At 42.7% G+C, this 25,717-nt stretch overlaps 1 protein-coding gene across 1 annotated transcript; it reads right to left on the bottom strand.

Annotated features, from left to right (window-relative positions):
• Positions 1-2,226: 2,226 nt before the first annotated feature.
• On the bottom strand, positions 2,227-11,955 carry NPY (neuropeptide Y). The gene is made up of 4 exons (XM_069773226.1): positions 11,803-11,955; positions 11,464-11,651; positions 5,690-5,770; positions 2,227-2,515 (listed from the first exon to the last, which is right to left on the bottom strand). Exons 2-4 carry the CDS (start codon positions 11,649-11,651, stop codon positions 2,491-2,493), a joined length of 294 nt encoding a protein of 97 aa, XP_069629327.1. The 5' UTR covers positions 11,803-11,955; the 3' UTR covers positions 2,227-2,490.
• Positions 11,956-25,717: the final 13,762 nt, after the last annotated feature.

The raw sequence follows: 25,717 nt of genomic DNA on the forward strand, positions 1-25,717 counted from the left end.
ACCCACAATAAATAAAGGAGAAAACACTATCACCCACTTTTATGGTTCTCACTTGCTGTTTTTCCTGGCACTTCCTCAGATTCTGACATAAATTTCAGGCTTTGTTTTAAAAACAAGGCTCTGTTTCTCATGGTTAAAGGGAAAAAGATGAAAAGGTTAACCCTAAAGTAAAAATGCAGAAGCCACGCCAAACAAATTGAGCATTTATCCTCATTTCACAGCTCATTTTTTAAGACTATTCTGCGATTTGGAGAGCTGATCCAATATTTTCAATGTCCTGGCCTGTCAAGAGTGGTATATGAAGTATACAAGGAAGGTAGAAGCACACTGGGCTTCTACAGCAATGTTGTGTCTGCCACAGAGAACACAGGAAGGTTTTAGAAAGAAAATCATAGCACAGTGTGGATAGATAAATATTGTGTGAGTGCTTTGCCTTGCTTCTGTCTTTGATAGTTCATGAGGTAATAAACCTGGCATTTTTTAGATTATTCTAGCTTTTCTATACAGATGTGTGTTCTTGAAGTTCAAGAAAACTCAGGTAATTGACTGGAACAGCTCAGCACGAGCAATTAGCATGCACTAATTATCCTTTAACTCCTTCTTTCTCCACTGTAGCACAATTGTAATGGTAGCGCTCAGCAACACGAGTTTAGTTTATCATCGACTGATTTTATCATTTACATGGTCATTAATATATAGAGATACTAGAAATTACCAGGAATTGGAGATATTATATTGCAGATACGTCACTAATTTCTAATTTTCATTTTAATAATTATTCAAAGCAGAACTTTATGTGGACTCTAACCTAGCAGGTCCTCGCCTGCGGTTGATGGACCCCGGCTAGCCCCACCAAGTTGTGGTCAACCTAGAGTCCCTCTGAACATCGTCACTTACTGCCTTGGGTGGCAACAGTTTATACCAGGAGCCCCACACTTTTTTGTAATACTAGACTGCTCTTAATCCTTGCAGTTTCATGTGTAGCACTGTGGAACCCATCACCAAGCCTGTAAGTGAAAGTATTGCTGCTGAAAGCAAAACTTGGCCATTCCAATGACATCCAAGTGTTTTATGAAAAGGAAATCTATGTTATGCTTTACTGAAGAAAGTGTGACCACAAAAGCTAGCACATCCTGGGAACCTGGTAACGCTTTGTGAATGCACGCAGTGTGCATTTATAGAAATCTGGAACTTACTTGCACTGATGCATCTGTCCTGGGGGCAACAGCCATGCAGAAACATTTGAAAAGCAGAAGTGAGATGTAAATACATTAAACCTTCACACTGATTCTTTTCCTATTTGGAACTCTTTATGCGCTTTATTACCCAGTGTTTAGTCACAGTTTCTAAATAAAAGAAGTTGTGCCAAAATATCAGGAACCAAGGACCAGCATTTGTGTCATGCCCGGTGTAGGTCCTCACCGTACTGCAAGATACATACCTGTGAACTAAACCACTTAAGAACAAGGGTAATGTGCTGCCATTATATTATGTTACTTTGAATAAAAACTTTGAGGGTTTCTTCAGAGGTCCTTGTATCTAAAAGTCCCTCATTAGGTTAGTGATGAAATTCATAAATAAATTAAAAAAGAAAAGAAAATTAAAACCTGAAGACACTTCCCCTTGTCCCTGTTCCAGGTACCTTCTCATTGTGGAAACAGAAATGATGAATGACTCCAAATGAGAGAGGCTCAGAGTGCAGGTACCCAAAGGGTTGTGATTTATCAGTGTGCTCCTTTGCAAGACCTTGGGCACTGTTAAATGTCTTTTTTTCTGGCACAAATAGCTGTAGATTTGTCCTGTTTTGAGTTACTTTAGATATTGTTTTCTGCTGCTTTGCATATTGCCAAAACAAAGATGTTACATGTGTTTTATTTAAAGTTCCTAATTCACGCTTACAGCCAAGCTCCAAACCAGTTTTGAGGAGTTAGCAGAATTAAGCAGTGACTTATTCCTTTGTATTTTGAAAATGCTATTCATTTTACTACATATGCCAATGTAAGTGCTAAGTAAGTTTTTAGTATGGCGATTCTGAAAAACCGCCTCCCAGAACACTATTTTCCTAAATTATGTAGTCTGTGATAAATTATTTTAAACAGTTTTGTATAAATCAAGCAGCTGAGCTGAGTTTGAGGCTACAATAAATAATGTCTTTATCTTACTTTGCACGCTAATTACTGTAATAACTGTGACACTATTGTTGTCCATACTACTTTAGACTGCAGGGAGGTTATAATTCAGTTTTAATAGTTCAAAATAACTCTTTGCTATACCAATGACAGGGTTGCTTGTTTTCATTTAGTATGTTATATTTTGGAATGCACAAATAATTTATTTAAATAAAGGTATATACAAATATGATGAAGGAAAATCTCTACAGAATTCAGTACAATGGCTGCATGCACTGGGAATGATGCTATGATTTGCTTCAGAGGCATGGAATATGAACTGAAAACTAGGAAAAGTTTTGATGGCGTGTTGAAAATCCCATCACCACATCGAAGGGTCTTCAAACCTGCAATACATATTATGAATGAAAAAAAGCATTAAACACATTTTTATGTCCTTTCTGAAAAATCCGAAGTTAGAACTACCTAAAAATTTCATTTTAATAACAGCAGCAATAAGGAATACATATGCATATTTGCAGTTGAAGATTGTATATGCAACTCCCATCAAAGCAGAGGCATCCTGGTTGGCCAAATGTCTATACTTTGGAACCAGAACTTGCCCCTCCATACTGCTGCCCAGATGGCGCGGTTTTACACCACTGAGACTCACTGCAAAGCTGCTTTAGGTCATTAAGAAGCACTTAATGAAATTCAGCTAGAAAACTATGATATGTTGAAATACAAACAGAGATATTTTTTACTCTTACTCAGGAGTAAACAGTTTCCAAAGAGAATTCACTGAGCCAAAAAAAAAAAAAACCAACCAAAAAACCACCAACCAAAACCCGCATGTCATGCTGTTAGCACCTTCAAACCAAACTGAAGTCCACAGCCACCATCCTAAAATATTATTGTGGTATTCCACTGCTCAATATCAAACATTTGAATATGTGTTGAAAGGGATGCCGAGGGCAGGGTTTGATCTAGAGGTCCTCTGCTTGCAAGTAGCTGTTCTGTCTACACAGCAAGTAAGTCAACAAGTGGAGAACATGGAGAGACTAGAGGAAATGCATTTGCCATAATTTTTGCCATCTAAAATTTGGGCATCTAGTCTCCCTTCACAGTCACTGTGGACAGAGCGACACCTTGAGAGGGCAATTGATCCTGCCCATTTTCAGATGGAAGGCTCATTTTGGAGATACCCATCCGTCCAATTGACTGCAAAGGCAGCCTAGACAACTACTTTACACTAGATACCAAACTTTTAAAGAGGCAGTAGTAGGGGGAGATGCATTCTGTTATTGAGTTTTAAAGGTTTTCTCATGACTCCACAGGCTCAACAAGATCAGAAATATACCACATCACACATTTTTGTCATAAGAACTTATTTTTACTCAGGTGAAGGTGCCTCCTTTTTTTATTCCTGAACTTCCTATATTTTAACTGATTTCTGTAAGAATCTCTCTAAACATTCTTTATATGGTCAGACATACACCTAGACTGCAAAATACTTTGGGGCATATATTAGTCAGAAAATGTCAAACCAGGCCAGCCAAGCTGAATACAGTTAAGCTGTTTATTAATACCTCGATGTTTAGTTACAAAGTTCATTCCTGAGAACTGATGAAGTGTGTCTCTCTCTCACTGATTCACTGAGTGCAAATTACATCTGCTCTGTAACTGGCTGCGTATATAACTATATCTAAAACATACACTTTGTTAATTTAAGTTCAGAATAATACCAGCCTGCCTTCCATTCATTCAGCCTGGCTTCCTCCAGGAAGAAGGCTTAGACAGCCATGTTGTATCTGGGCATATTTGCTGCATGCCTAGCTGTCTGCCCCTGCCTGGCTCCCCTAACTTCCCCACCGGCTTTCAAACCCTCTGGACAATTTCAACCAAGTCAGAGAGAGGTACAGATATCTCAGAGATATTAAGTTCCTGATGTGCTATGAAACACAGGACTGGGTAGAAAGAAGATTTAATTATGTCCTCACATGGAGGAAAAAGCTGGCGCGGGGTTCAGAATCCATACAGGGTTTTATCCTAGAAGACATATCCATAGGAAACTAGACATCATTGTTCCCAATACTCCCATAATTGTCATTGATGAATGACAAATACCATACTCAGTTTAAAGTGATGTTACAGGGGGTAGGAAATAAAAATCTGTTTCTCATCAATTCTTGATCTTAAATGCGGACTAGTTTGTTATTCTGCTCATGAGTTTTTGCTCCCTGGTGTCTTATAAATAGCATTATTGAAACAATAATAATAACCATAAAGTTCTGTTATGAAGGGGTGAAAATTACAGAGAGTATTAGACTTTGTACTACCCTGTGTGTTGCCTCAAATTCATGGCAGCGGAAATTTCCCATTATGTGAGGGCTCTGCCTTGTCATTACCAAACACAAAATAGTCTAATACATTTCACTGCACTCCATGCAGTTTTTTACATAAGCATCTGCAGAGTAGACTGCATCCCCACAGCTGTGGTTAGTCATCAAACCATAAGTCAATGGTTTCCCTATGCGCAGAACCGCAAGTCTCATAGACGACCTCCCTTGATGGCAGCAGAAATTTTGGTCACCTTTCAGTGACAAGATCATGCCCTAAGTTCAGTGCTATAGACTATTATGCTTAAGTACTTAACTAGTCTAATTGAGCCTTTGCACAGCTGATGAAAATGCAGAGCATTTGCTTGTAGACTCCTGAGATGACTATTGCATAAAACATTTATTTCTGCAGTAGAAGTATTGTCAGCAAACTTCAGGCTATCAGTAAAGGCTTAAACTGAGCTCATTCATGCTTGATTGTAAGCAAAACTAAAACCAGCATTTTCTTTCATGAGACAAAAAGCCCCCGTATCTTACTTTTTCAACACACTTACTTTTATCTGTGTAAATTGTAGTCACTACTACAGTATCTTACATTATAGCTAAAGTGTCATTACTTAACTAGATAAATACAGTATGTACTTTTGAAATCCCACTGTTGCTTGAAACACCACTGTTATTTTAAACCAAGTGCAAATGGAAATTTAAAGGCCTTTTTTTCCATTGTAAAATATGAGGTACAAAACCAATGTGAATTACTGTATTTTAAAGACCTGTCATAGCCGTGCATTTGTGTACAAGTTACTGTAAGTGCATATTTACCATTCATACATCTTTAGAGAAAAAAATTAAACCTGTTTGAGTAGCAAATGAGTAGAAATATGCCATTTTGGGGGGGTCTAATCTGTCATCAGGCATCAGTGTACAATTCTGCGTAATAAAGCCCAGTAAGGGGCAAGTGTTGTGGGAATGATTTCCTTCCTCCAAACAGCAGGTATGGCCTGCTCCCAAAATCAGGAAACGAGGAGTTTGGACTATATTATATCTGGCAAGGCATTTCTTGCATTCATAGATGGTCCTAGCTCTTAACAAGAAAGGAATTTAAAATGTTTTTTCGGGACATGTTTACCCAGCTGTTGGTGGCATATGTTTTCTCCCTGTGAAACATATTTATTGATAACAAATGAAACTCTTAAATCTAAATGAGAAGTGAAAGCCACCATAAAACTTCTTCATACATACCTGGATCTAGGAATATTTTCTGTGCTTTCCCTCAACAAGAGGTCTGAGATCAGTGTCTCTGGGCTTGATCTCTTTCCGTACCTAAGGAAAGAGAAAAAAGGTATATTTTTGTATATGTCAGTTTTTAAAAAATGAAGACTAAGCATGGAACCATTAAACAAATCTTTTCAGAAAAACTGAATAGAGCAGACATAAAGACAACTTTCCAGCAAGTATTTTAACTTAACTTGATGTAGCCATGTGAGAAAATGTTTACTCTTCAGTATTTCTTTGGATATATTTTTTCCATAATCATGTTACATGATGGTATTGAGAAACTCCAAATATTTTGCAATTCATTGGCTGCTCCTGGATACTCTAAGGCCTTGCACCTTACTGATGCGAGCATGGAGGAAGGGGAAGCTGAGCAGTGCTCACACAGAGCCAAGGTCTTTCCTGGTCCTCACCCCACCCCACCGGCGAGGAGGCTGGGGGGGGCACAAGAATTGGGAGGGGACACAGCCGGGACAGCTGACCCCAGCTGACCAAAGGCATATCCCAGACCATACGGCGTCATGCTCAGTATATAAAGCTGGGGGAAGAAGAAGAAGGACGGGGAGGACACGTTCGGAGTGATGGCGTTTGTCTTCCCAAGGAACCGTTCCTCGTGATGGAGCCCTGCTTTGCTGGAGATGGCTGAACACCTGCCTGCCCACAGGAGGTGGTGAATGAATTCCTTGTGTGCGTGGCTTTTGCTTTACTTATTAAACTGTCTTTCTCTCAACCCACGAGTTTTCTCACTTTTACTCTGTCGATTCTCTCCCCCATCTCGCCGTGGGGGGAGTGAGTGAGAGGCTGTGTGGTTCTTAGTTGCCAGCTGGAGTTAAACCATGACAGGGAGGAAGCTATGCATGATGTGACCTCTGAGCATGTCATTCCTGCCTACAAAGCCAGTTCCATCATATCATTAACTTTTGCATTGTTTTAGATGCTACTCTATTGTAAATGAGGAGTCAATTTTATCTATTAAGTGAATAGAAAACTAACTCAGATATGCCATATTATCCAAGGAACTAGCCAAGATTTTTTAAGACAGCTAGTACATTTAGGGCTGCCCAACACATAGCACATTAGGTTTTGAAAACTGAGCTACCCCAAGATAATAATCACTCTTGAACTATGTGGCCATGGGAGAGAAAACTTTTTGAATCAGAGTTCTTCTTCGATTACATGGTATATCACCAGTTACCTCTGTCCTGTATTTACACAGCAGCTGTCTTGCCTTTTTTTTTTTTTTAAATCCCGGATACTATACATTGCTCAACAATTAAAAGTACTGCAATTACTGGTTGTTGGGAAGGAATTTGCTCTCTTTTCCTGAGAAAATGTAAGCAACAATGAGCAGCTAGCTTGACAGACACTTCTTCACTATAAGGATTCATTAGCCTAAGAGTGATAACTATAAGCAAACGCTCCCTTGGCTGGAAAGAATTTAGATCATGGTTTGTAACTTCTGTACATAATTAGTCTGAATCACAAAGTATATTAACAGATAACAGCTTTGTGAATGCTGCTTAAGTGAAATTCTGATTCCAGAGAAATCAAAGGTGTAATTAAGGACTTAGATTTTATCCATTGCTATCAAGATGTTTCTCAATAACTTGACCTAAATTTGGGGAAAAAAAGAACCAAAAACCTTCCCAAATTTTATTTCAAAAGCTAGGAGTTTTACCTGTTGGTGGCATGACTTACCAAAAAGTGGAAACATATCTCACTTTTCAGTAATTTTATTCAACTTTTTGAATTTTTACATTGCCTTAATCATTTTAGTACATCACCTGTGCTGCAGAAAGACAAAGCATCGGTTTCAGAATTTTGAAGTAAATTTCTTAATCTAAACTGACTGAAAGCAGGTATCTGAAAAGAACCAGCCAGACATAGTAAAATGCTATTACAATAACGCAATCAAGCATGATGCTGAGTCAAATACCTTGCACTCCATCACCACAAAGGGCTTGCTTTCTATTTCCCCATTCCAATTAATATGTATGTGACCTGGACTTCAACTGAGGGGGAATCTAATTTGCAGTTATGTTAAAGAATTGATTTAACAAATCCACAGCTTGCTCCAACAGCTCACACGTTGGCAAAACTCCCACTAACCTCTCGGAAAGTTTTGTCTGAATAAGAAATAGGTAGCAACCCCCCCTCCCCGAGTGCAGAGATTTGGTCAAATCATGAAGATGACTGTGTTGGGGAGATGATGCCTTTTATATGAGTCCCTCCAGTGCCTTGCCCAGACCAGTGCTGCTACCTGTGCTGGGTGGACCCACCATGTCCTCACACAGCAAAGCTGCACACAAGGTGATCACTGACTGGGACCATCTGGGCTGGCCAAGGAGCAGCCACTCTTCCTAAGTCAGATGCCTGAGCCTCCTGTCTGCCCTGTAATTTTGCCACTGGGAAAAAAACATGCTACAGCCATACTAAAAAGAGGCCACGGACAAAGTCAATCTCTTCTTACTGAAGCAAATGCCTTGGGAGATCTTTGCTCCAGCTGCTTCATGCTTTGCTCCTTGTCTACCATGCCCAGTTCTGAGACAACATGAACACAGAAAGCCAGGCCTTTATTTGCTGTTTGAAAAACACTTTTATCAAATATCATAGCTGTTTTGATAGAATGAGGCTCCAAGTTTTGTGAAAATACCTAGTCAGGTTTTATGCTCAGCTTGAGACATCGAGGCATTTTTCTGGACATTCTGATAACCCACAACTCTAGCTTAAGTCACAGGGATCAAAAAGTAGCTGTACTTATTCTGATTAGGGACATAGTATCTCAGACTCAGCGAAATATCAAAGCTTCCTATGAAAACTTGAGTCTTAGGAGTCAAATCCCATTGATGTCCAAGGCCAGCAATGGGAGTTGAGGGATCTCAGAAGCATCTTGCGGGCTTGATTCAGAAAACTGCCCAAAAAACCCAAGCTCTTAAGATCTGCTCCCTTCCCCATTAAAGGGTGTTGACATGAAGTGGGAGCATTGGTACTGCCTAAATCAGACACAATTTCATATTCTCTGCCCTGCCTATGATTCAAGCCACTTCCAGCAGGCCTGGCCTTACTGTTTTGCTACAGCACAGGACAGCCACAGACGCAAGAGCAAGCTACAAGGGACAAAAGGAAGAGGGCTTGTTGGCAAGGGGGAGTACAGGTAGTACTAAGTAGCGGAAGGAGGCGTGAATCAAGGAAAGATGGGCTCTGAAAAAAGCCCCCTGAACAATGCAGTAGAGGGGTATGAGGCAAGGACCACGGGACGGTTTTGAGGACAGAGGTGGGACTAATCCAGAGACACACAGACATCTGCCAGGCAGGAGTCTGCATTTGTGTGGGTCACCTTAGGCTCTCTTTATAGTCATAAAGACCTGGCACCTAAGGAGCAAGGGATCTCAACCAAAATGAGAAGTCTGAAACTGGCCTGGTGACTTGCACTCTACAAGTACCTGTTTCCCTCAGCTAACCTCAAAGGGGTATAAAGCTGATGGGCAGAGATGTCTAAAGCTAAGGAGAAGGGTCTCAAAGAAGAGAGGAAGCAAAGCAGCCACACAGACAAGGGCTAAAGCCAAGATGAGAAAGATAGTCTGGAAGGAAGAAGCTTCATGGGAGCTGGGGTGAAGACCCTGTGGGTCACAGCAGCTCAGAGGGGAAGGACACTCAAATGCTTTGGTTAGGTAAGAACCAGAAGCCAGGAAGATGAGCCAGAAGGCTATTCATAATCACAAAAACATCAAACAAGACTAGACAGATGAACCTGAAGAGAAAGAAGCATCAATCTCATCCTTTCCCAGCGTGCTCTTACTGCCCCATCTCACCAGTTGCACAGTGACCAGACTGCAAGCACCAGATCTGGTGAGAGGCTGAGCACAGCTTGCTCACACACCTACTGAAACAGACCAAATGATTCTTAGACCAGTCCAAAATGCTTCAGAAGTTATTGATTCATTTTGCAAGAGACTCTGTCACTGCCAAAACAGGCAACCTCCAGGAGCTCAGTTAAGCTTTCCAAACAGAGGCGGCAATTACTTTATTTCTGCACTGTTAATTCACCATACAGTGGAAACAGCACACCTTTTTTTTTCTTTTTTAGTTAACCTATGTAGCCAACTTTAATGCGTATCATGAAGTTGCTGTTGTAGTGGATTTTTTCTGCCAGCTTTCCTGTACTTCCAGGTCAATTCTGTTCCCTTTAAATATGAGTGGGTAGGTGGGAAACCTAGGTGAAACCCAAAGAACAAAATTTCAGTTCTGCATTGTTTCATCCATTAGCAACAATAACTATTTTGGTTCATTACAGAACCCAAATCCACACTGAAGAATGAAAGCAGTCTTACTCTCTGAGCTGTGTACTTGCACCCCAGAAATGAGAAAAAAAGCTACATGGTTGACATTAAAGCAAGTGGAGGTTGAATACAGAAGGAGTTTTTAGTTGGTTGGTTTGGGGGCTTTTGTTTGTTTGTTTTTAAATATGACCTGGGTTTGGACAGGAACTACCTTTGAAATCAGACATGAAAGAGACAAAAGCAGAGATGAGAGATCAGCCTGGAGATCCCACCGCGCACACAAGGGAAAAGGGCAGCAGGGGCAGACCTTGAGGATCAGATTATTTTAGCAGCAATCTAGACAAAAAGTTATTCAAGCACAAACTATAACACAGAAGCATGGCATACACATGAACAAGTTGTGAATATTGCTTTAAAAGTACGGGACAGAAGAACCATATTTCTATCAGCCTCCTCATCTCTGTTACGCTATTAGAGCACTGGCAGACAGTGTTATGGGTTTGCTGGGAAAGCTCTCGGTTGCATGATAGCCTCCCTTCTAATTTAATTCTTCAGATTTCTAGAGGGACAAATGAAAGCCTAATTTTAGGCCTCTCATCTGGTTTTGATATTAAACAAATAGATAAATATGTCAAAGCTCTTCTGGGTCACATGCTCTTCAGGGACCTCAGGGGAAAGTCCTATTAATCACATAGTCTAAACTGGACAGATGCTCCCAAAGAAAATGATTTTTTTATAACAATTTGCACTTTTTTTTCAAATTGAGCCTTTACCCCTACTTTAACAACCACAGTCACCCCCAGAAAGCCAGTTTAGAGCCAAGCAGGCTCAGGTCACGCTCTTCTCTTTCAGCTTGGGCTTGGGTTCTTGCTGTGGTCTTGAGAGAGGTTTTGTTAGGACTAGTGGGTTTTTTGGCACTCGCAGCTGCATGAAGTAGCTGGCAAACCACAAAGCATCTGGACTACTACAACTCCTCAGCAAGGCTAGAGGGGCACTTTTTCTCATCAAAATCTTCACTAGTCGGTGGCAGCAGCAGAACTGGGAAACCGCTCCTACTGCCCTGTCTAACTCTCTCCACCTCCCAGGTTAGTTATGTTTTCTCTCCCTTTTGGGGGGCTCTCCCGTGCACGCTGCCCTGCGGTTCACGCTCCTGCCTGCCAGCCTGTCTGTGCCAGGGCTAGAAAGGGCTGAGAGAGCAGAGGCAGCATCGACACCCCCGACCCTTCTGCCAACTCGATGGTGGGAATTCAGCTCCGGACCCAGAGGTGACTCGGGGGTGCACGGCTGTCACTCTCTCGGGGGAGTCTGTGTGCACCGTGTCTTCCTCCACGTCGATGGGGGACGCAGGGCAAGACACCCAGGTGCGAGGGGGCACCCCACTTTCCTCCCCCGAGCCTCGGCAAGGAAAAAGGCAGCCCGGGGAGCAGGACAGGGGGATGCGGGCCGGGCCGCTCTGCCTACCTCTGCCTGGTGATGAGGTTGATGTAGTGCCTCAGCGCCGAGTAGTATCTGGCCATGTCCTCTGCGGGGGCGTCCTCGCCGGGGCTGTCCGGTTTGGAGGGGTACGCCTCTGCCAGCGTCCCCAGGCAGACCAGCAGCGACAGGGCGAAAGTCAGCACCGACACCCACAGCCTCACGGTGCCCTGCATCTGCACGGCGGGGCGGGATGGGGGAGAGCCGCCGTCAGCACCTGCGCCGACGGCGGGCGCAGCGCGGCCGCCCCAGCGCGCCCCGGCCCGGGCCGCCCCGCCACCCCCGGCCCCGGCCCCAAGCCCGCGCCCGCCCCGTCGCGGCACTCACGGCGGCGGCTGCAGCGGAGCGGCTCTCGGCTCAGCGAGGCGCTTCTGCCCGTGGGTCGGAGCTCCCGAGTGCGGGGCTCCGTGCCTCGCCGGGCTCTTTTAAGGCTTCCCCGGCAGGCAGGAGGGGCCTCGGGCGATCACGCCTCGCCGGCTCCGGTCCCCCCCCCCGCCCCGCTCCGCCTGCCCCTGCCCCTGCCCCTGCCCCGGGAGGGGCACCGCGGTCGGGCGGGGCCGGGCGGCACCGAGGGGGCGGCCGCCGCCGCTGCCGCCCCCACGCCCTCCCCTCGCAGCCCCGCGTACCGCCCCCGCCGCCCCGGCACATCGCACCCGCGGGCCGCCCCCGGACTCTGCCCCAGGGCTCCGCTGCCCGCCCCGCGTGTCCCGGTCCGGCCGTGGGGGCCCGGCTGCCCGCCGCTGCGGAGCCGCCGCGCCGCCCGGTGCCCGAAGCCGGCAGGGGAAGGGGAGCGAGCGTGTGGGGAACGAGTTTACCCCGCTCCTACGGCACCGGAGGGGCCCCAAGCTCGATCTTCTTAGCAGGAGTGCTGCCGAACATAAAGCCAAGAAAGCAAGACGGTTTGGGGCAACGAAAAATACCAAATCGGTGCCACAGGCTCAGACATCGTACCTGCTCAGTGGGTGAATCTTGAGGCTTACCTCCCCGGGGACTGGCAGCAGAGCTGCAGCAGTGAAATTGTACCTGCCTCTGTGCCCACTCTGCCAGGGAGACCCTCTACGCCCCCTGCCCAGGGCTACCTTCCGAGCGGCTTTTCTAAAGTGACTTTATTCTGTTTTATTTCTGTGCCTGAGCCATGCGCCACAGAAGAAAACAGCTCACCAATGCCATGGGATCACGACAGTCTTTCCAGTAGCTGTCCTGACCCAAGGGAACCACTGCTGAGGCTGGGACATGGCAACTTCTCCCAGCGATGCGGGACTACAGGGACTGATCCGGCCAAGGTGCCAGATTTACATGTCTCCCTAAACTCGTCCAGACCTAGAGTCAGTGAGACCCTCTCCTGAGACAGTCTATGCCAAGGATGCACGGAGCCTCTGGGCCAGTCACAGTGGGGTGTTTCTGCCACTCATTCCCAGTTAGGCTTACTTCAGCCTCCAATACAGTTAGCTGTTGGAATCCCCCTGTTGCTCCAGAAATACAGATGGGTTCTGCCCCTTTAAAGCTTGATGGCATTAGGGTGCACTGTGCACCAGTATCTACCAGAGCCTTATGTGGGGTCTAATGTTCCAGGCCATCGAATCCACACAGTCCAACAAACCCAGTTGTCTCTTTCCTTCACCTGGCTGGAGGCAGGGCCCCTCTGACAGTGATCTGATCACTTGTACAGTGGAGGTATGAGATCAAGCAGAGTGCGCATTTTCTGGCAACATACCCTTCTCCACTGAATACGGCAGCAGCCTAGATGACTAGGCTGGACTAGACACCTGACTACCGAAGTGCCTGAAGTTGGGTAAGATGAATCCAACCCAAACAAAGTTTCAGAAATTGTTGAAGAGTTTGGTAGAGTTGGAAATTATTCATACATATTAGTAAAATTAGGTTAATTGTTTAGAAACAGGTAATTTGATTAGCATCTTGATGACCAATGACTAATTTCAGTTGGAATGACAAATCATGACTCTGATCATATCTTATTTTTACTTGAGTTTGACGGTAAAAAACCAATCACCCAGGTAAAAACACTAGACATACTGACAGAATGCTTTGAGACATATTCTAAAATTATATCATACATACACTACTGTAAATGTAGTCATTAATTTCTATAGTTATTATTGTATGCAGTTATTGGCTTAATAATAATCCAGCAGTTTCTGAAAAACAATATTCAGTTCACAAGAGCAAAGCCAGAAATCATTTTCATCACTCCAGAAACAGAATCTCAACATTATCTGAAAAAAACCCCTAGCAAATAAATGGCTTTTGCGGTGTGCGAGGAAGCTCACTGGACTATGTCCCTTTCAAGCCATGGAAGCAAGGAAAATTCCAGAGCTCTTAACATCAAGAGATATTTTGAAATCTTCATGACTCCATAGTGGACTGGCCACAAACCTTACAGCAAGATTACAGGCTGCCTTTTATCACATACTGAGCAAAGAATTTTAATGTGTGTGAATAATTTTCGAGGCCACAGCCAGCAACTCTAGCTCCTAATTTCAGCAGATCTATGCATAGGATGACATCACGTCCTACAAAGTGGCCTCACTGCATCCCCGCACTCTCTGTCCTCCCACCAGCAGCTCTGCTGCACATCTGGTGTTCACGTTGTCCTCACATTGGCTCAACAGAAGCAGCTGATGTGAGAGCCTGACACCTGCAAATGCCCTAGTGAGCAACTGTGCTCTGGCTCCATCACTTTCCCTTTGCCACGCTGAATCCAATAAGCTGCCTAATCCAAAGCTTGCATTGATCCAGTTTATCAGCTTTTATGGGGTGTAGGGGACAAGCAGGGACAGCACCGGAGACTGAAGCGTCTAGGAAGCTGTGCCACAATGACAGCTCTCACCATCTTCAGCTCGATTCTGCCACAACCATCTCCCACCAGCTCACAAGACTGGGGCTGACTTTCTCACCATTAAACTCTTTCACCACTTGTAACTGAGATTGCTTCTCTCCCACTAGCACCACTATTTTTACACTATCAATCTTCAAGGCAGTTCAAAGAAAGAGAAATAAGCTAACAGACTTGCAAGCAGAGCAAGATAAAGGTGAAGTCTGGCATCTACACACTTACTTGGGCTATAAGGAGGCAATGACATTCCCCCATCACAGGTATGTTTGTACTTCTTGACGCAGCGGTATGTCATGCTGCTGTGTCTTGGCACAGACCACCACCCGGGCAGTAGGCTGTTGACATCTCCAGAAACCCTGGATGAATCCCTGCTCTTTCACTAGTGATGGGGTACGAGCAGTAAGCTGCTCCCTCCAAGAAAATAATTAACGAATCATACCTGTTAAATCCCTCTACAAAATGCTGCATCTGGAGCAACAGCTCCCCACAAAAATAAGGTACAGACCACACTAACAGTCAGTTTGCTTCACAGGATGAGGAGGAGTGAGGGAAGCCCTCCCTCTTATGCAGGAGAAGGAGTCAAATTTGCCTCCCATGCAAGAGAGCAGCTCCTGCAACTGCAGGCTGCTTGGCAGGGTCTGGGGAGAGGTTTTCTTCCCCACAGCACCATGACCCCAATCAGCTCCTCTGTTGTGCCTGACCTTTGGATGAAGTAGTGTTTCCCAGCTTGTGTTGAGTTTGGACTCATGCCCCGACTCTGAGTGGCCTAAAGGTTCATGAGATGTCAACCCTTACCACTCTCGCTGCACTTCCAGAATAACACTTCTTTCCATACAGTTCCAGCATTTAATATGGGAAACCCAAAACACTGAACCCAAAATTTTAATCACCCTGCTTTCCATAGTGCCTATTTCTGTAACAGTACTGAGGCACTGCTCAGCTCCAGGTGTGTGCTTATGCCCCATTTCGTCATTTAAGATGAAGCATACTCCTTAGAACTTTCTTGAGTCCAGAAACTTTCAGGTTTGGAGACATTCTTTAAGGTATTACAAAAATTTCCTCTCTCTTCTTCTGTTTTGAAACACTGAAAATCCATTCCATAAAACATTTATTAAGCTTAAATAACATAGATAAAACATAACTTCGATGCATAACATATTCATCAGTATAATCTGAACGCAACAAATACTGGCATTTTCAAACTGATGAAACAAACCCTATACCTGAAGTTACAGACGTATAAAGGCTCCAGTGTATCAGTGAGACTGAGTGTCCCTGGGTCGCAGTGATCCTACTGGGTATTTTACAAATGGTTTCCAGATTCAAGGTCTCCTGCACCTTTGATAACACCTGTTGATGATTACTCCACATGGATGCTTGGCCAGCATCGCTGTCCTCGCACAAAGCAGGCAGGGATTTGTATTCTGGCAAATGGCAGAGCTGCACTTTCCACAAGCAGCTTTAGGATGGGCTATAAAGGGGAACAAGAAGGCGGCGAGGGTAGTCGGAAAGAAGTAAGACTCGGAAGAGCTGATGAAGAAAGTTGGGAAGAACTGAATGGAGTTAAAGAATGCAGCCTGGGAGAGAGAGCAGAAAGACACAGGCATAGCTCAAGTATGGCAGCACTTGGATATTCACATTTTTTCTTTGCCAAATACTATGGGCTTGCAGATGTGCAACTCCTTGCTACACTATAGCTAAGCAGCCAAAAGATTGAAGAGTATTTAACTACATACAGGGAGAAAGACCGGCGTTTCAAAGCTCTGAGACAGTATCAATGCCAGGTACAGCACCGAGGGGAAAAAAGTGAAAAGGAACATGACAGTCAAATTTTGCCTATGTTTTAATGTCATGACATTTAAAGATTCAATAGGCAGCTGTTTAGCCTACAAATTACAGACTACACTAAGAACAAGAAGACTTCCAGGATATCAACATATTAAAAGTAAGATGATACTGTTCTACAAGCAGCATAAATACGAAAGAAAATTCCAGTAATTTATTAAAGGTAATATATACAATTGCATTAAACAGGGGCATGATATTTGCCTTAATTAAAATAAAATTTAATGTGATTAACTTTGGACAGAATATTATTTACAGCATGCTTTCTGTGGTAGGCACAGAATTAAAGCTGTTCTTTATTATTACAAATACACATAATGTCATTTTCTCACTGAAACAAAGTAAGGTTGTGTGCATCAGTGATCCTAAACTAGTATTCCATAATAGCCCATTAACAGTCCTTGGTTTACATACAAGAACAAGATCAATCTCCTAGTACAGGGAAAGTGTTAAAAACTGGAGCCCCAGGAAGAAAAGATTTATGTGGTACTAGAGACCTGGAAATGGCAGATTTTATCAGCTAATGTTGCCTGTGCTCTTGCAGTTAAAATGTCTCACTGAAGGTTTCCATAGCTGAGCAAACCTTCAAGAAATGCTGAATCTTTAGGACTGGAAGTTCAGTCAGATAAGCAGTGTATAATTATTCAGTAGTCACATGAATTTTTCTGAACATATTTGGACAGAAAATGAGGCTGTCAATCTCACAAAATCAGGCTCTTACACACTTTACAGTATTGCTGATTTCAGTCTGCTTAGCAATACTTTCAGAAAAGCTTCTCATTGTGCTTTGATACATCACACCAGTACACAATTCCAAACTTTTGTGTGTCCCTTTCCGTACCTTTATTCGCCTCCCCCTGTACATACTAGTAAGAGTTGAACAGAACACCCTCTAATCCTAAAGCAACCACCCCTTTCTGTCCGCTCAGCAGCAGTACTGTTTTCAAGAGGCATCCTTGCGAGTCCAGCAAGCATTAAGCAGGTTTTTAATACTCCACCAAAAAGTAGGGCTCTGCCTAAGTACAAACTACATGAAAATAGAAGAGAAAAGAAAAATGTAATGGATCAAACCAAAGGCCCATCTATCTTGTCCTCAATGGCATCTAAAAGCAGATTCCTAAGACTGTCAGAACAGGAAAAGCACGTCATGCTATTTTCCCACTATACTTTTCCCAATGTCTAGAAAATGGTGGCTTAGGGACTTCCTAACTAGCAGTTGAGGTTTTGTATGTTAGAGTAAATTTTGAGCACCACCAGCCTCCTGTGGCAGAGTCCCACAGCGTTTCTGCTGTAGATTACAGGACAGGAGTGGAAATAGCAGCGCTGTGCCTCTGTTACTGCTTTGACATGACTACCAGCTCCTGTATGTCCCGTCTCCCCACAGCGCTGGCACAGGCCAACATTGGTACCTGGGAGATGGGTGTCATTCACACACCAAGGCTGTGAGTGCCTTCACATGTGCCGTGGCAGCATGACACCAAGGTACCACACCAAGCCACAGACCCATCTGCGTGGCACCTCCTGGCCTCCAGCAGGGAAAGGGAAAGGCAACTCTCCTTGACACAAACTACTTCTCGTGATGCACGAATGGCTCCCGTACAACTACTTGACTGTGAGCTGCAGACCCAAGACGTAATACAAATAAGTTCTTTGCTATTTAAAACAATGTTGTTCAGAGCTTCACATCAAGGGCCCTGCAAGCATTTGACTCACAATCACAGCAACATGTGACTGGAAACCAGAAAAATCAAACCTGGTTTCAGTGGAATCTTATAATGAAAGTTGTTGTTTTTCTTTTCTGAAAACACAGCCAGAGAGACTTCTGAAATGCTGCAACAAGGTCAGAGGGGCATCAGCAATTGTCCTGAGGACACATGGTACAATGCACAGTTTTGACAGGGACACAACGATACTCAAATAAGCAACAAAACCAAGCCCAGTATTTGCAATTGTAATGACATTTGTTTTGCTATACCTTCTTCCCTTTCCCACTCCCCCAGGACAACAGAAGCCCACAGATTAGTAGGATGGAGACCAGAATGCTACCTCTGGCAACATGTCTACTGCAGAGACCAAAGTAAGGAAGGAACAGCTTACAAAAATATAGTGATTTAAAGCAAATGAATCAAGTGTTTATATGAGAAACAAAAAATTCTCCACACTGAAAGAAAGCAATTTTTCATGCATAGAAGATAAGGAAGTTGGCAAAGCTGTCATAACTTAAAGACAACCAGAATTACTAGAATTAACCACTCTGCCTCAGTGTACATCTTGACTTCAATCTCGTTAAAGAGGGAAATAGGAGGAAAAGTGAGAGAAGTCCAGACAGGCTACACTGTAAGATTGTGCTGACTGACTCTGCCTGAAAATGAAACAAGACTTGCCTGAAACATAAGAGATATCAGAGGTTGATGGGATTGTGCCAAGGCCTGAAGCAATCCAATCACACTTACATGGAGAACTGCCACACATCTTACCTGCGGGGAGTAAATCAGAGAGGCAGATGTAAGAAAGACATCTGCAAAGACTTCTGAAAAACCCTGCTATGTGTGATCATTCACAGAATATTACCACTTACTGATATGTGTACAGAAGTGAATTCATCTACATCCAAGGCACTGGAGCTGAAAAACATCCTTATGCTTAAAACATAGATATTATACACAAAAACCACCTTCTCTCCTAGCAGATTCATGGTCCAAGCACAGCCAGAACCACTTTTGCTTCCTGTCCTGCAACACTGACACAGCTGAGAGTTAACTTTATCCCTGATGTTTTCATAATTTTGTATGTGTTGAATGCTTTATTACTTGTCATGGCATGCAGCACGGGAAACCTTAAATGCCAAAGTTGCAGCACTTTTTAAAAGTAGATCTAAACTTGAAGTCAGGGTGATAGATTGATTAATTCCATGGTAACACAGGATGTTATTTGCCTCTGCTAGCTTTGGCTATCCAAAAAGTAGGCTCCTGCTTTAAGAATTCATCCAGGCTCTCCTTATGGTCCAAAAAAAAAAAAAAAAAAATTGCAGGCAGCTGCAGAGCAATTCACCTAAGATAAATGTCCATCACAACTGGAACTCCACCAGGAGATGCTCCTTTCTCCCTGTTATCTTAAAACATAGAGATCATAGACTACCCAATTGTGCACAGTCAAAGAAACCGAAGAACAAACTTTACACTGGTGACAGGGAATCCTTTGCCATCATAACGGCTTGGATACCACAGAGGAACACAACAGCTGTCCATGCCTAGAGATCGTTCTTCATTTATACCCTGACATGCACATTTGAAATGACAGGCCGGGGATTTAGGAAAGGGTCATACGCTTAACATAGCGTCGTACCAACTGTACTGGTCTCGCAGAACAGGGACACGCAGAAATGTCTTGATATGCTCCTAAAAAAATGTCTAAATGGTCTTAGCTGTGCACTGGCCTTATGCAGTTTGACTGTATCTTAGCTAACAGCTTTTCACTCCTGCTAAATGGATGAGTTCCATCAAATAAACTCCATGTTCAGCCATTAATTCAATAATTCTGACATCAGGAAAGAAATGTTTATTCATTATTCTGTGGGGTTTTTTTCCTTGCACACTGGTGCAGTTTGGAGCAAAAGAGCATGACAGCTGTAATAGCAAGGGCAGACTTATTTTGTACATGACAAGCATAACAAGAATATGGATTACAAACTCTAGCACTGAAACATACCTTCTAAAGTTCTTACACTGTTAAAACTAATTATCTATTTCATATTTTATTTCTTACCATCTCCTCTTAATCCACTCTCACAACTTTCTGTCAGGCACTAAGGTCCCAGTAAAGTAAACTAAAATACATCTTCAACATGTATGAAAATGGATTCTGCCTGATTTAAGTACATTTGTTCTTTTTTCCTTTGCTTGCATTTTGATTATATGTTATTTACTAATATCATACATTATTTTATTAAAATTAGGATTGATATTATTTGTGTAAATAGAAGCAATTGAGCAAGATGTTGTATGGTGCCCCTCATCCTACTGCTGTGCTGTCTGTAGCCTCACCTGTTAATTGTTGCCTGCTGAGAGACTGCATAAGTAAATATGGAGCTACCCACCTTGTAATCATCATGATTATATTTGACTTTAAGATCTTGCGGAAATGCCTTTCTTTCTACACTCTCCCATGAGAGAAGGAACAGACTTAAATACTTTTGGCTCCCTTTATGCATTACGCTAACCTCCACCCAAAACAGAGAAAGACAAAGGGCTTTATAAGAGCTGTAATGCTTGAATGGGAACCAAATTCTGGGAAGCATCAGTGTGGGTCGGATGAAGGGATCAGCTGCAGGCTGGAAGCCAAAGGCAGCATGCTGCCAGCTGTGCTACACATACAATACCAGGGCTCTGCTGAGAGCTGGAGGGATGGTCTACAGAGAAGACAGCAGATCAGGTGTTGACCCTGCTCAGACTTTCAAAATCCTCAAGCAACAGCTTCACAGGAGAATACTTCGGTACAGTTTTTGGCCTTTGCTTTGCAAAATGCACCTGGCAAAGCACAGACTTGCTACACAGCATGTCCATCCTTTGAATCTTGAAAGGTCTGGATGTGAGATAGCACTGTTGTTGTTTATATAGGCTTGATCCTTTTCATTCCCATTTGTTGCCCATGTGTGTTTGAAGCAACTGATGTGATTAAGCTGTCATTTGCCAGCGCTTTGCACTGCCCAACAATTTCCTGGCCCCATGGCAATGGGAGGCTGTCACCTCACTGCTCAAGAGTCAGCGCTCATTCACAACAAACGTATTGGCACAAATTCATAATTTTTACACAGAGATCAAATAAATATAATCAGAAATCAATGCAGAACTGTATACTTCATTGAGGAGGAGGAAAGACATCCAAGATACCCACAACTCTGATTTTTCTAAGGTACCCATCCCCACAGTACTTGTCTGCAACCATATAAAGTATGCATGTCTGTGAAATTATCTGTACATCTGTTTCTGGGCATATAAGAACTTGCCAAACCTGTGATCATTTGCACGCTTCAGTATGTTCAAATGGAACCAATAAAACATCGTTCTCAAGAAACAAAATCTCGACTGCACAGTGCAGTTCCTCAAATCTTGTTTGTTTCATAGCAGGCTTGATAGATATTTGTAAAACAAGCTGAAATTTCTCCAGTTATAAGAACTGACATGATCACTAAATATAGTGCAAAGGGTTTCTGGCATTTGCTTGGATATCTGTTCTGTATTTTTCTTATGCTCTTAATTGTTCAGAGCAGTTCTCCATTTCTCAGAAGTTTCCAGACAATTATTTTTTTGCCAAGCAGAAGAAAAATCACATTCAAAAGATGATCCATTATTTAAAGGTGTTAGATCAAACTAATCCCTACTATAACTTTCTCAAACTCAGTGTTGCTATTGAGTTGTGGTAGCTTCACCATTGTTACGAATTAGCACATCTGGCTTTAATGTACTGACCTTGCAGTGCAAAATTAATATGACATTACTTTTGCATTGTCATGATGATACTGAGTTTATATTCCCAGGTTTTAGATATTTTTTTTAGTACAGGTAACAGCAATATGTGGGGAAAAGTCAAACAAAATCTCCCCCAAACCTAACAAGATAGCTGGAAGCACACAGGAAAACCTTTGGTAACATTGGCTTATCTTGGGGTTATAGCTGCTTTCACTACTGGAAAAAAACACATTAATTCATCTGCCATCCAGGCATAGTTTTAAGTATGTTGCAACAGGACATGCCAGCCTATTTAATTACAGTGTGGCCACCTGCTCAGCTCACATCAGAGGCAGGACTCTCATCAGCTATGTTTAAAAAACAGTCATCTCGGATATACTTTCAGGCGAAGCTTTAATCTTAGTGTTTACTGTGTTTGAAACCAGTGTTTTCAGCATGTTTCTGCCTCCAGAAGATCTTAACATGCCCACCCAATCATGAGATGGATAATGAAAGTACAGTACAGGAAACAAACAAAAAGGAGACTCTTGGAGGTTGATCGCCCAGTTCTATGTATTTTCTAAGAGTCATACATTTATAGAATTGCTCCCTGCCCTTCTAGGTAGCTTGAAGCAGAGTAAGATAACCCAAGTCCACTTATGAACTGAAAAGGATCCATCCAAAGGGGCAGTCTCATTACGGTGTGGCATCACCATATGACTGTGGAGGTTTTTTTAGTCCTGTGCAGCTTTTAGGGACAAATTATTCCCATGATGGACTCCCAAAGCCTCATTTATCAGCAACTTTGACTTCTGATATGATATAACAGTGCTAGTACAGGTCAGACTCACTCTGGGTGTGTTTCACTGAAACCATATTTGTCTGTTAGCCTGTCTGTGCTGCTCATTACCAAAGTATCCAAGCATCTCATAACCAGCAGTGAATTCACCTCCACAGTGCCCTGTGAAGTGGGAAAGTTCTGGTCTTGTGTTTGGCAGAGGAGTGACTAAAACCAGGGGAGATGAAGAACCTTTGCAAAGGGAGCACTGGCAGGAGTGGGAACACTGACTCTGAGTGGTTTAATTTGCCAGGGAAAAATACAGCCCCATTCCCCATTACAAGCAAGTGCCCTAACAAAGTCAATGAGCAGTGCCTTTTGAGCAAAAACATTTGCAGCGTCTTCTGTAGAAGTTCAGTAGGCATCCCCTGCTACACCACATTCTGCATGGACCAGAAACTCAGCACACATCCCCTGAAGCTGTTGCTACATGAGCGAGTGGTCCCCCAGGAGTTACACAGCCTCCAAATCTCGCCCAGTGACTTAGGCATCTGTATTGCAACTCAATTGCAGTTCAGGAGGAACTTAGAATGACTTTGGGGTTTTTTTAGTTTGCTAAATTAAAATTACTCCTGACATCAACATGGAGATCAACCAGGATTAGATTGTGTTGCATGTCTCTGCAAGCATGAACATTGAACAGATTAAGTTTAAGCTAAGATCACCTCAAACAAGGAGCTGCCTCTTCCTTGTAGCTCTGAGGGGCATTCTGCAATTTCCTTGTAATTTCAGATTTCTAGGGGATGAGGTTTACATTGTGGTAGGGCTGGTGTAAGAGTTGTACCTGACTGTGATGCCAGAATTCCTCTCAGCTGGCTTCAGCACTGCTGGTAAAGGTGTGCTAACTCTTATCAAAAATACATTTTCATATGGAGGAAGTTTTGTCCGCTAAACAAAAAAAATAGTGCTGCTTCAGAGCATGCTGTAAAAGAAATTATCCTCCCTTGGAAAGTGTCTGGATATCAGTCTTAACATCACTTCATGTGAATTACCTATTTTGCAAGTCTTTTTTTAAAAGCATAACACATGCAATTTGCAATGGTTTAAAAAAAAATCATAGAACACAGTTGAAAAAATATCTCTATGATAGTATAGATGAAGATAATTTTCTTCTCATTGTGTTCAGACTCCAACAGTATTGGGCTGCAACATACAAGACAGCATCCCAACACACCCTTCCCCAAGCCATGGTGTCTGTGCAACCAACCACTAGCACCTGGTCCAGCTTTCCTTGTTGGTTTTTTTGTTTGGGTTCTTTAGTAATTTTTGCCTCTGCTTGAAATCCCAGGCTCTTCTAATGTGTTAGAATTATAACACATTTCAATGAGTTTGTGTTTCATTCTTAAAACTAAAATCGTTACTGCATCATTTAGGCCGGCAAAAGTCTGTGCCTGGGCCTGATTAGCAGTCCTCAGGAAGGTGCTGTCTTCATTGGGGTTTAGCCTGAGCCCATGGAACTTTTATTAAAGTATAGCATCACCTACACACATGGTCCCATGAAACACTGATGAACCTGCTCCGGGAAAGGAGAGAGGGCAGAGGAAGGCAAACCTCCATGTTGCTTTTTGTCTCTGCTTTTACATTGGTAGTTTAAATATTGTTGAGACATTACCAAGAAGGAGCCTTCTAACAGAGAAACTGCATCAGATTAAGTTTTAAGCTTAACCTCATTTTACAAACAGGTAGAGAGAAAAAACACAGTAAGCTTTAATAAAAACCAACTCCGCTATTTAAAGTTACACATTTCTGGAGATAAATTTTGGCTGCCATACTGGCACAGCAAGGACGTGGTCACCGCAGAGTTTCTCCTCAGACATTAGCTAGCTTGGTGGTGTCCCTACGAATAAATCTGGCCTTTTGAGATCCACTGAGGTCATCTTTGAGAGCTGACTGCCCATGATTTGTGGAGGTGGGAACATGCAGGAAAATGACACACGCCCATGTAGCAGAAGTGGCCACATCTGTGTTAGCGACTGCAGTGATCCTGGGCAGTTCTCTGGCCATAAAGGCAAGGTGCCAGCACAGCTTTTGTCCACACAGCTAAACTGTTTTCTCATCCCTAAAACAGGGTAGTCTTGTCTGAACATCCTCTCTCTGTTCTGGTCATCTCTGATAGGTGCCACCTCTTGGAAGCTTACCACTTACAGAAGTCTTGGCTTTTATTTCATTTATTGTTTCATTTATTCATTGGGATTATTTTTTAAGGAAGTTACCAATCTTCATGAGTCCAAATCACTGGGGATAAAAGGATCAATGGGCCAAATGTGAATGACCATTTGGAGATGTTCAAGACCACACCACCTACAAACCAATTCTTGCTTATTACAAAAGTGAAGGTCACAATTTAAAAAAAAAAAAAAAAAGCCAAAGGAAAGAAAATGGATGATTAAGTAGATATGAATATAGATTATGAGCTAGGAATTTTAACACAAGAAAGCTGGTAAGTGAAGCAAAAGGATGCAAATCTATGGCAAATAGGGCTAACAATAGTCAGAAAGATATTTTGAACATGAAGGGAGCAAAAGGAATCCTAATAGTGGAACTGGAAATTATAAAATTGCCAAAAATAATCCAGAAAAGGCAGAAGTGTTCAATAAATAACTGCTGTATATTTGGCCAAGGATCAGATGATGTGATCATTTCATAAGAAAATCATGAAACAATTTTCACTCCAACAGTGCATCAGAAGGATGTCAAATAAGAGCTACTGATTTTAGACATATTTATAGCACTAAGTCTCAAAATGAGCATATGAGAGTTTTAAAGGAGCTACATGAAAACCCCTCCAGACCATTAGTGTTGATTTTTCAGTAACTCTTGAAGTTCCAGAAGATGAGAAAAAGTAACGTAACACCAGTATTTAAAAAAAAAAAAAAAGAGAGAGAGAAGAAATGATACAACTCAGGTAATTACAAGATTGCCAGACTGACTAACATCAATCCCATGCAAAATAAAGGAATGGCTGATACAGGACCCAATTAATAAGGAATAAAATGGAGGCAATATAATTATCGTCACTCAGCAGGGGTTTTTGGCAAATAGATCCTGTCGAACTAACTTCGTATCTTTCTCTGATGAGATTACAAATTGGCTGATAGAGGTAATGGTGTCACTATAACTGGGCTTCTACAAGACATTTTATGCAGTCAGTACCATATATTGCAAAAAACGTTGATTAAGAATGCTATGAATCAACACTGCACACATTACATCAATTAAATCTGGCAAGTGGTAACATACCAGAACGTCACTGTAAAG

Source organism: Haliaeetus albicilla, chromosome 2 (assembly GCF_947461875.1).
Source record: "Haliaeetus albicilla chromosome 2, bHalAlb1.1, whole genome shotgun sequence".
NCBI lineage: Eukaryota > Metazoa > Chordata > Aves > Accipitriformes > Accipitridae > Haliaeetus > Haliaeetus albicilla.

Excerpts from the sequence above, each read along its gene's own strand:
- NPY (XM_069773226.1), bottom strand. The coding sequence starts at position 11,651 with ATGCAGGGCACCGTGAGGCTGTGGGTGTCGGTGCTGACTTTCGCCCTG. Across the intron at positions 5,771-11,463 it reads AACCTCATCACCAGGCAGAG|GTACGGAAAGAGATCAAGCC; the intron begins GTAGGCAGAGCG and ends CTCTTTCCTTAG. Across the intron at positions 2,516-5,689 it reads GAAAATATTCCTAGATCCAG|GTTTGAAGACCCTTCGATGT; the intron begins GTATGTATGAAG and ends TATGTATTGCAG.